The sequence below is a fragment of the Marmota monax genome, unplaced genomic scaffold (genome assembly GCF_021218885.2).
Source record: "Marmota monax isolate L192 unplaced genomic scaffold, Marmota_monax_Labrador192_F-V1.1 WCK01_AAM20220418_F8-fsc00026, whole genome shotgun sequence".
NCBI classification, from domain to species: Eukaryota; Metazoa; Chordata; class Mammalia; order Rodentia; family Sciuridae; genus Marmota; species Marmota monax.
In genome coordinates, this window is record NW_026693108.1 from 8682394 (window position 1) to 8700864 (window position 18471).

Here is an 18471-nt window from a genome sequence, read left to right on the forward strand (position 1 = left end):
GCCAAAACACCTCTCCCACCCCAGGTGCCTCTCTACACACACTGTCGCTGCCTCTTCTGCCTAATTCAAACACCAAGATCATCCCTCTTCCTCTCCCACTCTTCATGTGCTCTTACATTATAGGATTATATCAGGGATGTTTACAAAAATCCATACTGCAATCTACTTTTCTCTGAGAGCTTCCCTCTCAGCCTTGTTGAACACATGGCTCTGACCCATGATCATAATTAATTTGGTCCCAGTTCAGCCAAGATGATGGAACTAGACCAAGGCAGGTCAGTCTCAGTCTAGACTGGTCATCTGAAAGGGAGACATGAATTGAAAGATGATGATCTTCAAGAAATAATCAGAGGAAAAGAGAGCTAAGAAAACTATGACCTCCATAAGAGTGATTACTAGCTACGTGGGTCCTGCTATCATTCCTATACTGGGTGCCATTCCCTGGTGACTCCAGGCTCTTCTCCTTGTCCTTGAGTTGTAAACACAGCCCTAGGTCTTTAAGATAATTTTCTGTCCGATATGGTCTGAACTAACTTTCTATGATTTACCACCTATAGAATGCTGAGTTAAAACACTGCATTTTGGTTATTTGGAAAAATGCCTTCAAATGCAACAGTGTTTTTCTTACCTTCTTTGTTTTTCGAAACTGCAGCCCTCTCTCTAAATGCCGAATATCTAGGTATTCTGGATTTTGAGTGTTTAGATCAGTAACAATATCCGCCCATCTATAGTTAAAAAGAAAGAATACAACACAGCTTTCTTTAGGTCCATAATATTCTTTCACAAGCCCAAGTAACTACAATATTAACAAAACAATAATTGGCAATAATTCTTGTCAGCATTGTTCCATATACTAAGCTTTAAAAACTTCCTGTTTTATGACAATTGTGTTTATCCAACTATTTATTGTCAAGGATCATAGTTTACAACAAGTTACTTTTCCTACAAAATAAATATATGTCAGCATATTAGATAACAACCTTCAGGCGAAGGCAGGAACATGCCTTATTTCTTTGGAATTATAATCAACTTTTTTTGAAATGGAGTCTTGCCATGTTGCCCAGTCTGGCCTCAAGGCACAGGCCATATGCCTGGCTAAATTTTTAAAAGAATTAAAAGATAACATTTCTCCATTAATAAACAACACGATTGTGCAGAAAATCCAAGAGCCTTACAGAACAATTCCTAAAGTTAATAAGTGAACTTGTTAAATATATAAGATTCAAGGTCTACATAGGAAAATCAGTTATTTATTTGTATAGGACCAGCAAATGATGACAAAATTGATTTTTAAAAAGTTAATTTACAATAGCATCAAAAAATATGGTACACTTGGGAAGCAATTTAACAAATGATACATATGACTATTAAAAAATACACAACACTGTCGAGAAAAATTAAAGTTTAATTAAGTAGAGATATTCCACATTCACAGATTGGAAGATTTCATATTGTTAAGATGTCAGTTCTCCTCAAATGAAACTATGAATTCTATGGATTTTATCCTAATCAAAATCTCAACAAGTTTTTAAGTAGAAATCAACAAATTCTGAAATTTTTATAGAATAATATAGGTTCTAGATATGTTTCCTAAATGAAGAAGCAGACACAGAAGAATTTTGTATCATTCCATTTATATGAAATTCAAGAAGAGGCCAAGAAAAAATATGATGAGGAGATCTCAACTCAGGTTGCCTGTGGGAACAGACAAGAATAGAAAATGAGGGTACTTTCTATAACAATGAAAATGGACCACGTCTCCATGGGGTGATAAACTTATCAGAACTCATCTAATTTATACAATTGAGGTCCATGCTTTTTATGACATCTAAATCTTGTCTCCATTAAAGAAGAAAAAAACAGGAAAGTCAACATACTTTTTACAGTGGATGGCAGGATGTTTTCTACTTGATTCTCCAATTAAGATCCAATATTCTACTTCCTGTGGTGAGAGAGGACCCCTGCTAAATATAAAATACATTTGTGGTAAGCGTAATAAATGTCATTCACCCCCTCAAGTACACTGCCTCAACTATATATCAAAGGGTCTGCTAAAATGCATTCAAAGATGGCGTTCATTAATCTAAAATGGATATTAGGTTTTAAGCTTGGGCAAACTTCTGAAGACCATTAAAGACAACCTACAAATTAAATGTAAGCCTTAATTCCCTACTCAAAATCTAGGGCTCAAAGATTTTATATATCATCTTCAAATCCTAGAAGGAAAAAAAAAAATCCTAGCCTGCTACAAGCATTCTTCAATCTCTCTTCTCCTCTCACAATGCAACCAAGAAATTTCAACAGGTGTGATAAAATTACAAGCCTAAAACAAAGATGCACTAATGCAACTTTTAACTACACTGATTTCCTAGACATATCCCTGGAAATTCTAACTCAAACAGGTCTGGAATGGTCTTTCTTTAATAAAAGAAAGAAGCAAATATAACCATTAAGGTAATATAGTTCCTGACATTAGAAATAACAATGGGCTCTGAGTTTCCCTGCAACCAAGACAAAGGGAGAACCCTGATACACTGCATGTTTTTCAGGTGAAGAAGGGAAGAAAAAATCCCATGGTTTTCACTCGAAGATGGAAGATGCTTTTCACTTTACTGAGCTGTAGCAATCCTCTCAATACATTGTTCATGTGGGACACTGGATGAGGAAACAGAGATACAGTATGGAAAGTCCTTTGGAACTATTTTATAAGAGACATAAGAGTGAGTCTTCAAATGACTTTCTCTTATAATGGCTATACAACAGTAAAATGGATATGTGTTAAACTAAGATTAAACACAATTCCACAAAAAAGCTATATATAATCTTTAAAGAACAGTCTAAGTTTTCAATTTCTAGGAGACTCACAATATTTTTTAATATTCCTTAAAACACTTTCTACAACACAATTTTCCTGTCAAAGTACCCAGATAAAATACACAAACACTTACCTGAAGGCCTTATTCGCTTTAACGGGAGTTGCTTCAAAGCCAATTGGACAAAAATAATGATTTTGGCAATGATAGATATAAGCAAGTGACTCGTCTTTCAATCCACGTGTTAACTTCAACAAGGCTCCTGAAGCTACCAAAACAGAACCAAACACATTGAGGGCCCATAAAGCAGTGGTCATGCTTTATTCAATGGACTAGTTAGGACCAAAAGACAGAAAAGACATTGCTTGGAACACACTGACATTGCTGGGGGGAATGAGAAGATATTGAAAGGTACAAAAAGATTCATAAATTTATTTTCAGTTTCACTTTTTAAGATTGAAATTCAGACACATTGAATAGAACAATATGTCCTTGCTTACCCAAACCTAATAATACACAAAGTTGTCTATGAGATTTAATTCCTATATAAAACCCAGTAACTTGTGCCTACAGCAATGATCTCAACTTTTCTGGTTGTGCACATCTATCACTCAAAATTCTGAATTACCACGCCCAGTTTAATCACATTTGTTCATCCACTGCATACACACACTTTTATACTAATGAGACAAAAAGTTAAATCTTTAATTTAGATTAAAATTAAGATATATACATTCTAATATGGCTGTAGTATGTTCATCCCAGTTTAAAGACCACAGATATATATAGATAAAGATAGATTCCAGGTAATAAGTAGGCTCCAAAAACGCCTACTTCCCCCAATAAAACACTTTCTTTCTCCACATCTTCCTTCAAAAGTTACAGACAAAGTTGTTCTTGTAAGAACCTCAGTCAGGCTGGAGCATGACAACAACCTCTTCTAACCATTCTTCCTCCTCTATTTCCCATAACTATAAGAGTTGTCAAGCAATTTTTAAAGCATTACCATAAGAAACAAGTTTTTACCAGCACTCAGTACCCAAAGCCATTAACTGAGGCTTCATTAACTTGCATTCCTGGAAGAAATTAAATTATTCATTAACAAATAGCCCATTAAAACTGGAAATCCTAAAAATAGTAGATAAAAGCTTGCAAATTACAGTTACAATGATCGATTTTCTGGGCCCTGAAATAGCTGAAGACCACTAAAAACAGCAGGGCAATGACTAGAGAAAGGAGCAAGAGGTCCGCTTCCCACATCTCCCACGTGTCTCCTCTGCCCATGAAGACATAACGTTTCTGGCTTAAATTCTTTCTCCAAAGTTGTTTCTTCTTCTTCCTTTTTTTTTTTTTTTTTTTGGAAGTTCTAGGGATTGAACCCAGGGCTTCACATGCTCTGCAAGTGCCCTGCTACCGACCCACATCCTCAGTCCCCAAAGCTTCATCTGGACCTTCTGTATAGATTTCTACCACCAGGGCATCCCTGCACAGCTAAGGGATCTTTTCTACCACAATCACTATTTCATAATGACAAATGATAGTCAGTTTTTTGTGGGTTTTACTGATGATCTAAAGACTGATACACCTGGACAGCTCTAAATGAAGAATTTTAAGAACTGAAGTTCAGAAAAGAGTCAACATTTCATTTCCAAAACTGAACTTGACTGTAGATAGGTTCTGGGATAGTATACAAATCTAAATGTGTGGATTTAGCCATCTTATAAGCTCAATAATTATAAGACATTTATATACACAACTGACTTCGAAAAACTCCTAAAATCATTTTAAGTCTTTTTAAGGTTGCAAAACTGATAAAAAGTTTTCCAAAATAATTTAAAAGTTTTTCAAAAGAACTTTCAGTATAATTTTTTCCCAGTGGAAATCTTTATGTATTTCATATTTTCCTTCTTTCTTAATTCAAATGTAATACAAAAGTTTAGTGATTGTGAATAGTAATACTTTAATGTCCTAAAATGTATTCAAGATGTCATGAGCAAATGAGGTAGGTAAGAAAGTCTGCTACCCTTAATACTCACATCATTTTGTCTGCTGATGTGACCTACTTTTCTGGAAGACGGGAGGTGGTTTTTCTCCTCTGCAGTGATGTTTATGGGCTTATTATTATATATGATATGTTGAATATCTACCTACATGATGTAATATGTTAGAATGTTGGTGAGTTTACGACACTCAGGGATGTTTTTCTTCTTACTTCGAGGTACGTGACATCATTCTGTGTGGCTGAAGTTAGAGATCAGCAAACCTTTCCTTCTAGGGCCACCTAGTAAACACCTTAGGCCTACAGGTCACAGGCACTACTCACACAACTCAGCTCTGCCACTGTGGCCTGAGAGCAGCATGGGCATGTGTGAGCCAATGGATGAAGCTGCGTTCCAATAAAACTTTATTGACACATCAGGCCCTGTGAGCAGGGGCAGTAGTTTGCCAACCTCATGCCAACAAATTTGGATCAGCAATTTTCAAACTTTTCTTAAGATGCAGCCCCTTCTTCAAAGAAAATTTTCATGGCAGACTAGTCCATTAAAGGAATAAAAGCAGAGCTGCTAATGAAAAAATACTGGGAGGACTGCAGGTGCCACCCTCTCCCCTACCAGTCCAGAATCCCCAGGATGCATCTAAACACAGTTTGAAATGATGGTATTTCCTACAAATGGAAAGCCATGTTCTTGATAAAGAGGCTGGATACCAACTCTTAGGAAGGCTACGTCAGTGGTTCTCAAAGCTGAGAATGAAGGGCTTGTCAAAGGACACACTGCTGGTGCCACCCTTGGAGCAGCTGAGCCAGCAGGTCCATGGTGGAGACCAAGAAATCTGCATTTCTAACAAGTTAGCAGGTGATACCGATATTGGTCCAGAAATCATAGTTTGAGAGTCACTGGTCTAAAGTTAAGAGGAAATTTTAATTTAACTCAATTCATGAGCACCTTGTAAATATACCAGATACTACGAAGAAACGATAGGGAAGATGATACAAGTAACTTTAATATAAGGGGTTACAAGACAGGACTACAAAACAGATATAGAATTCAAAGGAGAAAGTGCACATTGGGTTTGAGGAATCAAGAAGATGTGGCATTCAAGATGGAACTTAATGAGGTGGCGGGATTTCAACAACCCACATAGAGGAAAGGGTGTGAGGAGAAAACAAAACCACAGGAGTGGGAGGGATGTGTCAGGGAACAGCAAGTCTCCTGGTTTAGAACAGAAGGTACAATAGTAGAAAGAAGCCTACCGTAGGACACCCCAACAATTTCAGGACAAAGCCAGAAAAAGATCACCCTCTGAAACAAAAGACAGTAAATACAGTATTTAATACATTACAGTCTTCATCCAAGAGAGTGCTTCTGTGAATGAGAAGGCATGAATGTGTTAGTGACAGGAGCCAAACCCAGAACAAAGTGCAGTCTAGACCTGTATATTATCTAAAAAATCTGGAACTTAAGTGACAGCGCAACCACCACTAAACAGAGTCATGAACTTACAGAGGAGAGAGAAGAGATTAAAACTATAGGAATTAGCAGGTTTGCTGTACCATCAAGAGAAGCCAGTGTTGAGCTGCCAACAAGAGAACTCAGGCCCAGGAGGTAGAATGAGTCTCACCTTAGTGCATTAACATCTGTCATTTTTAAGATTTGTTTAATATGAGCTTGTCATAAGAGAGACTGATCAGCTATAGAAGACTCCAGCAAACTCTAAAAGAATCTAATAGAATGTATTTTTACTACTTAAAAGGTAAGAGATTCTGGAACTGTGATCAGTCATTCAGTATCATCCCATCATCCTGCAAGGGCCTCACCCTCTTGACAGCTCTGAATACCACAGGTACACATGGGACAGCAGTGGAAGGACAATCTGCATCAATTTGGAAAGATACTGGGGGTTTGTGCCACAGGCAGGCACCCAAGAGCTGCTAGGGAGGAAAGAGAAGTTAGCACTGCACGGTGAAGAGATTTACCTGGAATTGTGTTTATTATGAATTGGAGAAAAACAGTGGACAAGGAAAATGGATATTAATGCACTTTCCCCTTGGGGTATGCAGGGATGCTCAGTGAACTGGAGTTCCAGCCATGGGTAGGATATGTGTGGGTTATGTCATGATGAGGAAGAGGTTGGTATTCTCTGTTAGGCAAAGTCATGAACTGCAATACCCACTGGAAAAACAAAAAGTAGTCATCTGAACAAAAGTCAAATTTCCAAGCCAGCTGATAAAAAAAAAATGAATCTGGACTTCCCTGGTATGATTATTGTGGTTAAGCCAAGCTATCTGAATGGATGGCTAATACTGAGACTAATTACACCTCTGAAAAAAATACTTCAACTCACATTAACAGTTAAATTTTATCAAAATCTCTACTCTTCACTTTTATTCCATGAGTAAGTTCAGTTTACTGAGGGCCCACTGGAAATGAACGTGTGCTCAAGCACAAGGGAATTATTGTCAAAGAAGCAGAGTCCCAGGAAAACTCAAGCCCAGGGTGAAAAACATCCATAAAAAATAATTTAAACATAAAAAGAAGAAACATTTCATTTTAAAAGCAAGTAGCACCAACTGACAAAGGTTTTCACTACTGAATATTTAAGACACAATCAAGAAAAGCCTATCTCTGTAATTCTTTATTCTACAGTGAGAGAAATCACAAAAAATGCTCATACTAGAGCCTCATTCCTCCCTGAATACAATCAGAAGCTGTAGGGAACATGCTCAAGGTCATGAGCATCACACATGGAATCAGAGGGCTATACAGGACCATCCCTATGGACAAGGAGCCAGGCAGTAAGCAGATTAATTAACCTTCAGGAAATTCACATAGAAAAGGTAACAGGAATGATTCAAGTGTTCTAAAATGAAAAGGAAAATAGGAATAAAAGTGGGAAAATATTTTACTAAAACTTAAAGAAATTTGCAGAAACCACCACTGATCCCTCACCTCCCTGCCCAAAAATAAAAAATAAAATAAAAAAAGGAAATTGGGTAGTTTATCCCATTCCTCAAATGAAAAGAGACTAGATGTATGTTGGAGGAAGTTTAAACACACAAGTCAAAAAAATCAGTGCAACCCCGTACCACAAATCCTGCACATTCGAGATTGTTAAGATAACTGGACAGCATGTCCATCAAATCATTACACTTAAATTTGTCATGAAGAACTTGGGAGGTACCAGACTACTGGAAAATTTCTAAAAGCATACAACTTCAAAATACTTATAAGTGAGAATTTCTAATAAAATTGGTATAAAATCTTAAAGTTGTCCAGAACATTTGGTCAAAACTCTTATAAATAAAATACCAGAATAGCAGTTCCTTGGGGAATCAACTTTATCCAGGGCCCTTTTAGTATGTTATTAATTAAGGTTTATATTTTCTTCCTTTGAGAATTTGATTAAATTTAATATGACTCATGTTTCCTCCATACCCAGAGTTTCTTTGCTATCCTATGTTCTTTCATATTCTAGTTTTTCTGAGTGTTCATGATTCCCTTGATTCTCCTTAATTTCACTGACCCATCTTTTCATTCATTCTCCCACTCCATCTTGATGCTGCCAAAAGCTGTGAAAAGCTCTGATGAAATCCTCTTATGATCAGCAGCCCAAAAGGCAAGCACATGAAAGGAATACGGGTCCTTATCCAGTGTCTCCCAGGATCCTACTCAGACCACAGCCTTGGGACACAGCCCAGGAAGTGTACAGCATGACTTTCCTTGTATCCTACACATATGTGTGAATGCCCCTCACTGATTATTTCTACTCCTACCTTTTGATCCATGCTCCATTAAGAAAGATACATAGAGTCCCATGAAACAGTGTAGAAGTGATTTTTGAGAGGTTTTAACCTTTTTCTGAACACTTATTACACAGAAGGCAATGTCCAGGGCACTGCTAAATGTAAATTTCAGGCTTTAGGAAAAGATAACAACTAGCCGTCTGAAAAACTTCCAAGGAAGATTCAAAGAGACAGCAGAAGGATACCAGATGGGCAGGGTGCAGATGCTGAGGTGTTTGGGAGGGAGGGGAGGGAGAGCAGGCTAGAGCCAGAAAAAGGGTTGCTGAAGAAAGAGGAAGCTAAGTATCTCCTTCCTATGTCAGGACAAAGAGCACTTCCAAAGGAAGAAGGCCAGATTTTTAGATGAAGAAAAAGCAAAACTCTCTTCTAGAAGCTTCCTGGCCCCATCTCCTGAGTTCCTCCTGCCTCACTGCCTCATCCTAGGATTTATTAAATTTACTGCTTATGAGCACCAAAGTATCAGGATGGTAATGCATAAATGATAAGAACATGGATTTTGGCCTCAAGGAAGCTCAGGCTTTTTTGGAAGAAACTATTTTTTTTTATATTTATTTATTTAGTTAGTTAGTTTTCGGTGGACACAATACCTCTATTTTTTATATTTATGTGGTGCTGAGGATCGAACCCAGCGCCCCGCACATGCCAGGCAAGCGTGCTACTGCTTGAGCTACGTCCCCAGCCCTGGAAGAAACTATTTTTTAAGAACAACCTAGGCATGGAACAAAAGTTCTATCAGAGGCACACACAAAATGTGATATTCTGGGGGATGGAGGGATTTGATCTTGTGTGGCAAGCAGAAGAAACAGTCCTTCTCGAACTTGAGTCCAGGATGAGCAGCTAAATAGCAATCTGTCAAAGTAAGAAAACACTGCATTCCATGTGTTCCACAACAGGCCTTTCCATAAGCAGGGTGCAAAGAGCTAACCATGATCTGTACTTTGTGAAGAAGAGGATAAGAGAGAGAAGCCCAGCAAAGCCCGGCAAAGAGACTGGCAAGAGAGCTGCCAGTCCCTCAAGTGTCAGGTGGCGGTATATAGGCATCATCAGCTAAGGTCAGGATTGGAAAGCTCCCGCCCACAGGTCAAACCAAGACTACAGCCTGCAGCCTATTTTGAATAGCCAGGAAGCTCAATGAATCAGGGGCTTTCGAATGAAAACTGTGATAGAAAAAAAAATTAAAACACTCAAACTCAATGGACAGTATCAAAAGCAAACCAGAAAAATGAACAACCTGGAAAATATATCCTTTTAAACTTTTTAATTGCCTGATTCATTACTGAGAAGGATGTGTTAACAGTCCGCCTAGAAATTAAAAAAAAAAAAAATTGACACAACATTTCAAGCTGTCTTTTCCACACGGACAGACAAGCCCCAGGTGAATGCACAGAACTCAGTCATAATAGAAGCTAGTGCTTGTGGAGTCCTCACTCCACACAATACAAGGAGCTCAGTGAGTCACAAACAGGTCTCCTTTTATCTTCACCATGCCCAATAGAGTGAGTACTAATACCAAAAGACAAAGGGTTTACACAAGGACACAGTAAGTTACTTTTTTCAAGGTCACAAACGAGCATGCATAGAAACCAACACATACTCTCCAAGTTGCCCACTTCATAACCAACTTGATAAACCCAACAGAGGTCAACAGAAATGCACCTTACTCAATGTTCAAATCTCTGACCTTGGTAAACCATACACCTCTATTGATAACAGCTCTCTCCTAGACCAATCCTTGAGCCCTCTTCTCAACCAGTCTCAACCTTGGGGTTTGTGTCCGGTTTTTGCAAGAATCTTGTTAAGGCAGCTTAAATAGAATCTTCCACTCTTGGTAGTTGATCAAGTTCCTTATCACCCCATCCTTGATGTCTAAGCCCTTGGTCTACATTAAGCAGGGAGACTGATATGCTGTTTTGATAAGAATCCTCCTAACCTTGAAGTCTCCTCTTAGTAACTGACCCTTGACTCTGCTCCTTGACTGTGAGTTCCCAGCTGTCTTTGTTGTCTTTGGAGTTGAGTCCAATCTCTCTTCCCTAGTGTAATAGTTGTCTTCCTTCCATTTCACAACTGTCAGAGTCATTTTTCTTTAACATGAAATTACATTTATCAGATTTGTAAAGTCAAAAAGATTAATGTATAGTTTTCAAATGGACATTGTTCAATAATACAAATAACTTAATTAGTGGCTAACTAATCTTTAAAATCAAGTCCACTTTTTTCTCTGTTATAATCAAGACAGTTTTATAATAGAGCTTTGTCACTTTCACAGTCTGTTGTCCTGTTGTTATCATGCAGGTCTGGCATCAGATATTCTTAAATCCTTTCATTCCCTTATAAGAAAAGGAACTGCAATTCTATGCTTATTCCCAAAGGTATTTCACTAGCACACATGCACATAGCCTAGACCCAGACAATACAAACAGTGTGTCACAGTCATGTTTATGGTAGATCTTAAAGTTCTAAAAGTTCTACATGCAAATATCAGAAAAGGTAAACATTCAACTGAATATTGAAGAGTCCCCTACAGATTACTATCATGATTTTCCATTTGGATAAACAGATATGAAAGTGACAGGTTGTGTTGAGGATTTACATAATGTCCCATGAATCAAATAGCCAATCTTTGAATTGGATGCTTAAGCAGGTATGTGTGTGTACACACACATATGTGCATAAATCTTGTATATGTTCACCTACCCGTTTCTCCAGCTGTTTTGTTCTTCCCATGAGGCTTATATAGAACATAGGAGCATCCTTTTACATGGAAGTGGTCATTAATTTGTCTAAACCATCTGAAAATAACAAGAAAATTTGCTTATAGCACCAATTCTTTAACAAGGAAGGCCGTTGTTTGAATTCTAGAGAAATTCAAGCCAAACCCAAGCTCAACATATCTATGACCGGTCAGAGACTAGCATCAAAGTACATGGTTTAACACACACCTACAGTATCAGTATATTGCAGAACTAGAAACAACGGATTGCTTCGAAGTAATGCTTCGTACCTCATGAGTGTTGTGTTTCCGGTGAAAGGGCCAAACCTGATATCTTCAAATGGGGGTTGAAAGCCCAAAATATGTAAAGCCTCTTCTTGGGTAATAGGTGGAAGACTATAAGAGAAACACCGCCTTTCATTTTACAGTTCCAATCACACACAAAAATCTGTCTCAATGTTAAAACATAAGTCTGGCTTGCACATAGTTTAGCACTATTCTTTGTTTTTATTTTATTGAAGACATGCATATGTTTTAAGTTAAAGATTAATAATATGATTCAGCAGTTTTTTCTTAATTTATGAAAAACCTATCCCGCCTTCTATTACAGAAACAACACCAAACCACTTTCAAATTTGGAATTGGAGAAACCAATAAAGTGGCATACTTACCTTCCAGCTCCCATTGTGCTATATAAGAAATTCCAACAAGAAATTAATGAGGAGATGCCACATGAAGTCTTATATTGTGGTCGGCTTATGCAGTACCTGAAAAAATAAAAGATCACTTTCTTCATTTGAATAAATATGAAAAAAAATAACAGAAATATTCATCTAATGATGATTTAAAGTGTTAATATAAAGAAAGTTTTGATCACTGAAAGCAATATGAAACCTTTATTCATTTAAAATATTTTTATACTTATTAAACATTATAAATGCATAATAATAAAAAAATCATCTATTTTAATAAGGATAGCTAATATGACTATTAAAATAAATAGTATCCAAACTAATGGAAAAATAGATGATATATGAATTTAGATATCAGCTACTCAATTTCAGCTTGAATGCCTAGCTGAGCAGCAACTGCAATTATTTGCAACCTCTGAAATACTGGAGAAACAGGGCAAAGCATTGTCCCCCACATTTCAAGTTTACAGGGAGATTCTTCAACTCAAACTAAAAGACATCCATTTATCACCCACTGTGTCCTGAACAAGAATCCATTGAGCAGAACTGTCACAGAGGATTTTAAAAATGAAACACAAAACCCTTACATGGCACAATTCAGTTGTGTAGCCCAGACAATTTTCCAAGCAGTCAAGTTTCAAGGGAAATGACAAAGACTCACATGGACATAAGGAAAAGAAACAGACTACAGGATTCAGTTTTAAAGAAGAAATAAGGTTAGCTTTCAAATGATGTTTTCCTAACTAATGAAGGTACTAAGGAGTAGCCAAAGTAAAAAAGAAAAACAAGCCTTATCGTTGTAATTACAGTTTTAGTCTTACCTGGAAAATTATTTACAAAAAAGAAAAATTTCATACATATGTATATTTGTATGTATATGTTTGTATATGAATTTATGATGCAGATATGTACACAAATCAGCAATGACCCTCAAATATATAGATCGAATTGTGAAACTTAAGACCCTGAGACACAAAAACTAATCACAGTCATTTGATATAATATGCTAAGTTTTATGGGTTTAACAGTGTCCCCTAAAAAGATAAGCCTAACTCCTGATATCTATGAATGCGACCTTATTTGGAAATAGGGGCTTTGCAGATATATTCAAGTTAATGATGTGAGGACATATTGAAGAAGGGTACACCCTTAATTCAATGGCTGGTGTCCTTCTAAGAAGGAAAAACAAACAGATAGGTATGAAGAAACAGATGCATGGGGGAAGAGGTTGAAGTTCCACACAAATTTTAGAATTTCTTTTTCCATTTCTACAAAAATTGCCTTTGATATTTTCATAGGGATGGCACTAAACCTGTAGATCCCTTTGGGAATTACAGTCATTTTAATGATAATTGAGTCTTCCAATCCATGAACATGAGATTGCTTTCCATTTACTTGTGTCTTTAGTTTATTTCAGTAATGTTTTGTTACTTTCAGTGAAGAAGTCTTTTACATCCTTGGTTGAGTTTAGGCTTAATTATTTAATTACTTTTGATACTATTGTAAAAGGGATTATTTTCTTAATTTCCCAGTATATGGATCTACAACTGGAAGTTAGGCAGTAAGATGATAAAGTGGTGGTTGTCAGTGTCTTCTTCTGCATTTCTGCCATGTTAAACTGAATATCCACAAAAAAAAAAAAAAAAAACAACTCTGCAGATTCTCCCCGACATTATTGCTTTCATCCCTTGACCAAAGGCTCACTGGATGGTTTAGGGGGACCATCACATAAACATTTAAGGAGACCTGCATTGCTTGAGGTCTGCAGTAATCTGTGCTCCTGAGTCTTCTCTCTGTTGATCCAGTATGCACAGGACATGGTAAGTACATTTTAGATGCTATGGTTCAGGGATATTGCTAATTCTTTGTTCTAAAGAAGATGGAGCTTTCCCCCTGGTTTTCATTTTGCTGCTGCTGCTGTTATTCATGGGTTTTCAGAAAGGAATAGAGTTTTTTTAAAAGCCTATACTTACTCTGTCATATTGAAATCCGCCCCGCCCCCCCACTTCCATCTTAAACACTTCACAAATCTTGGGCATCCCAAGGCATCTCATCAAGCTAGTTTTCCTCCTCAGACATTTGATCCTCCCGAGGTTCAAAGTGACCACTAATCCATTGGAATACCATTGATTTTTTTTTAGTGAAAACAAGGAGGCCACCAGAAAGCATCTCCACAGTTTGCTGTTGTCTTTATTCAAAGTAATCAATGTGAGTATGAATTTCAAGGTAAGAAATTTTTGTGGACAAGTGATTAATTTGTGGTCCACCCTGATGAAGCACTAGTAACTTATTCATTTATTGACTTTTTCTTTTTTCTATTGTGAACAATTCTGCCTCAACCTTTGGGATTATTTTACAAATCCAATAATATACAGTGTTTTATATGTCACAGAATTTATCTTTACAAATATTTGGAAGTATTATATGCCTACAAATTCTTTTTGTAATACCAAGTATGGCCTAAAGCATAAAAATTTTAATTTTTTTTTTAAAAGACAGAGGGCAAGGAAAGTTTCCCTTAAAATTTTTCATACTTCTTCATCAATCGAAACTTGTTAACTGGTCTTATTCTCCACCAGGTTAAAATTTTTACCAACACTTTACTATCTTTTATAGGCTTTCCTACTCCAACCCTAATCTTGCAATACTCTTAGTGGAAAATAGCCCTAGAATTATTCCCCTCAAGGCATTTCTCCCATCTGTCCTTCCTAGTCTGTCTTTGTGGCCTCACATATTATAACATTAACATTTAATTACACATACTTGTTATTAAAACAAATCATAAGTCTAGAAGGCTGGAAGCAAAAATGTACAAAGCCATTCTTCAAAGAAGTCTGAATTAATTTTTTATTTTTGTGTTTCTTCTCCAATACATACTACATACTAACTACTCCCAGATTATCTCTGTAAAATGGCTTTCATTAAGAAATCTTCAATGGTTTATCTCTACCTTAGGAAAAAAAATCTATGGGCTAGGTGTGAAGACATTTTCAGACAATCTTGGAACTGAATTCAGCCTAGGATTTATACGTTAAAGAAATATTGCTAATTTTATTAGATCTGAGAGTAGTACCTGGTTACATAAAAGCCATTTTTTAGAGATGATACTTAGGCATGTTATGTAAAATATGATTGATTTCAGTCATTTACTTTAAAATTCTTCAGCAAAGAAAAACTAGGCATATAACTATATCAAAATATGACCATTTAGATAACCATAATATGGAATTACACAGATGATTCTTTTTTAGTTATACATGACAGTAGAATCCATTTTGACATAATTATAAAAGCATGGAATATATCTTATTCTAATTCAGGGCCCAGTACCTCTTCTTTCACATAGATTATTCTAATAGCCAGGAGAGTCTGGGAAACATGGGCATGGCTCATAATTAATCTACTCCCAAAATTTGTAGTACACTTTGAATATTTATAAATCCTGGATATAATCTGAGAACTAGAAATATTTATCACATATGATTTATTAACTTATAATACCAAAGTTATTGCCAAAATATGTATTTTAAAAATTGAAAAGTAAAAATTGTAATGACAGCAGTACCATCGTCTGAGGTCTAATACTTTCCGCTGTTTAATGTCCTCAAGAGGAGAATGCTGAGGACATTCCCTCTGATGCCTTCCTTTTTTCTCAGAAGTTTTTTTCTTGGAAACTTGTTTCTTTGCATTGCCTAGAATACAAAGAATAAAATAAACAAACTGCTTGGAATGAAGTAAGCTGCCATGATAAAAATTACATATCAAAATTTAAAAGTGAGCTGGAGATATAGCTCAGTTGGTAGAGTGCTTGCCCTGCATGCACAAGGCCCTCGGTTCAATCCCCAGCACCACAAAAAAAAAAAAAAAAAAAAAAAGCAACTACCATTAGCTCTAAAAATGACATTTGCAAACACAGTGAAGTAATACATGTATTTTCAAGAATAGTTCTCATGAAGAGAAAGCAAGACAGAAAAAAAAAATTATTTGATCAACCAGGGTTGCTGTCTCTGATTAAGTTCTTACATTGCAAATCCAGAGCTAGTCACTTAGCTGGTGAAGAATCAATCACAAAATCTTTAGCTACATCTAGAAAATCAAGTTATCAACAGTAAACTATTGAACTAGACCATTTCCAGAAAATACATTGTGTTTTTTCTAACACAATTTCTTCTAATGTAGTAAAACCGCATTAATGCAAATTTGTTAAAAAGCAAAAGTGCTGTATGCAGTAATGTGATTATGGATGCTTAAAAATCCCTCGAGGCCTTCAGAGACACAAATGAATGGCAAATGATGCACATGTGCATTATTAGAATTTAACATTAGCACCAGGAACCAAAATGGTAGAAAAAGTCTCCTTTCCCTGTGCATGCACGTACATATGTATGCATGTATACACACAAACACATGCACGCGTGCACATACACCTCCCCAGAGACAGACAACCAACAGTGGTTTCCTACAGGGGAAGGGAGAATTATCAGCTGGACAAAAGGGAGGCAAATGTGAAAATTTACCTGTTTAATTTTTATTCTTTTTAATCTCTGAACCATGCTAATGGATTTTTCGGTCACAAAATTATATAAATTAAAATATTAGCAATGTCCAAACTCATTTAGTTAAAATGCTATTAACATTTCAGGCAACTACACTCAGATACTTTAAATACTTTCATAAAATTTAACTGAAGGTTAGTTAAGGTTGGGAATATAGCTCAGTAGGTAGGGTGCTTGCCTTGCATGCACAAGGCCCTGGGTTCAATCCCCAGCACCACAAAAAAAAAAAAACAAAAAACAAAAAAACCATAACTGAAGGTTATAAAACAGATTATATAGATACATTCCTAGAAAACAAACATGGCCAGGGAATTGCATTATTCATTCAAAATGCCTACCACAGCCAGGTGTGGTGACACACAACACAAAAAAAATTCCAGCAATTCAGGAGGATCACAAGTTCAAGGCCAACTTGGGCAACTTAGTGAGACCCTATCTCAAAATAAAAAATAAAAAGGTCTAGGGATGTTGCTCAGTGATAAAACACCCCTGAGTCCAATCCCCAGTACTGAAAGAAAAAAAAAAAAAAAAAAAGAAACTATTCACACACACACACACACACACACAACTTTTCTCAAAGTTCCTACAATGCAACCCTGTGACACCCAAAACAAGCTGGAACTCAGAAACTATTGTAACATATGTAATATCTGTAAAGTGTCAGAATAAGGAAGACTGTACAATCAAGAAGCAATTCCCCCCTTTGTTTAAATTATTCTTAGTCTTCACAGAGAACATCATATTTTTCACAGAGCTGAGCAACCACCTGCAAACGAGCTAAAACTCATTGTGCCAACTTTCCCTCACTGATCAAATGGACAGTAAAGAGTCAGAAGACAGAAAAATGGCTTTCTACCATTTCCTGAAATACCTTCACTGCCTAATAATGACTTAATTCCCTTGACAGTTTTCCTAGCCACTTAGTTTCACAGCTAACAAAACATGGAAATCTGTGACCACAGCAGGCCACGGAAGGTCTGTTCTTCCACTTTCCTCCAAGGGCTGCAGGAACCTGTCTTCTGTGCACTTTTGGTTTAATCCTGAGTCAGGGAAACTACCCCTGCCCCCAATAAAAAAACAGAATCCTCTTAAAATTAAGGGAGTAATTTATTTGGGGGAAAATGAGATAGCCAAGCAGGCTCTCAGCCTTATGCAGTTAACAGATGCACCAGAAAATTAGGAGTTAAAAATTGGACCAATCTTTAAGGCCATAAAATTAAGATAACTCACCAGGAGAAGGGAGGTTGGAAGACAGCTCAGCCTTCTGACATCATGTTGTCAACAGTAATACCAAGAAGCCACAGCCAGACAAGGTCACTAAATCAAACCCACTGAAATCAGACAATAGTCTTCCCTGTCCTGAAAAAAAATATTAGGGACTTTCCCAGATGACAAGGAGCAACATCAGGGGGTGAGGGGCAAATGCATGCACAGAACAGTCACTGAGGTTACCCACAGCCACCTTTACTTCTTTGGCAATTTTTAATCTCTGAACCATGCTAATGGATTTTTCATTCACAAAATTATATAAATTAAAATATTAGCAATGTCCCAATGTGAGACTGAAGATGGTAATGAGACATGTGCTGCATGAAACGGCAGGTTGAAGAAGAGACAGGCCCAGCTAAAACCCTGTAGAGGTGATGGCATCAAGGGACTGGACCCTGCCTACACTACAGACGCCATAAAAATTCTACAACTCGGGCTGGGATTGTGGCTCAGCGGTAGAGTGCTTGCCTAGCAAGTGCAAGGCCCTGGGTTCGATCCTCAGTACCATATAAAAATAAATAAAATAAAGGTATTGTGTCCAACTACAACTAAAAAATAAGTATTTTTTAAAAAATTCTACAGCTCTTGTATTTTGCTTTAGCCATCCTGACTCTCTCATCAGCACTGT

At 36.8% G+C, this 18471-nt stretch overlaps 1 protein-coding gene across 6 annotated transcripts in view; it reads right to left on the reverse strand.

Moving 5' to 3' along the window:
- The window catches only part of Bivm (basic, immunoglobulin-like variable motif containing), a 33046-nt gene that overhangs the window by 1893 nt on the left and 12682 nt on the right, over positions 1 to 18471 (reverse strand). For 4 of the 6 annotated variants that reach the window (XM_046454977.2, XM_046454975.2, XM_046454976.2 and 1 more), the window contains exons 3-9: positions 15584 to 15710; positions 11998 to 12093; positions 11618 to 11722; positions 11311 to 11405; positions 2949 to 3081; positions 1878 to 1964; positions 629 to 725 (exon numbers count right to left, since the gene is read on the reverse strand). In XM_046454977.2, coding sequence (XP_046310933.1) covers positions 629 to 725; positions 1878 to 1964; positions 2949 to 3081; positions 11311 to 11405; positions 11618 to 11722; positions 11998 to 12093; positions 15584 to 15710 — 740 coding nt within the window. Of the gene's footprint in view, positions 1 to 628; positions 726 to 1877; positions 1965 to 2948; positions 3082 to 11310; positions 11406 to 11617; positions 11723 to 11997; positions 12094 to 15583; positions 15711 to 17804; positions 18018 to 18471 lie in introns of those variants that run through there. The other 2 variants (XM_058582737.1, XM_046454979.2) reach the window with 2 other exon arrangements.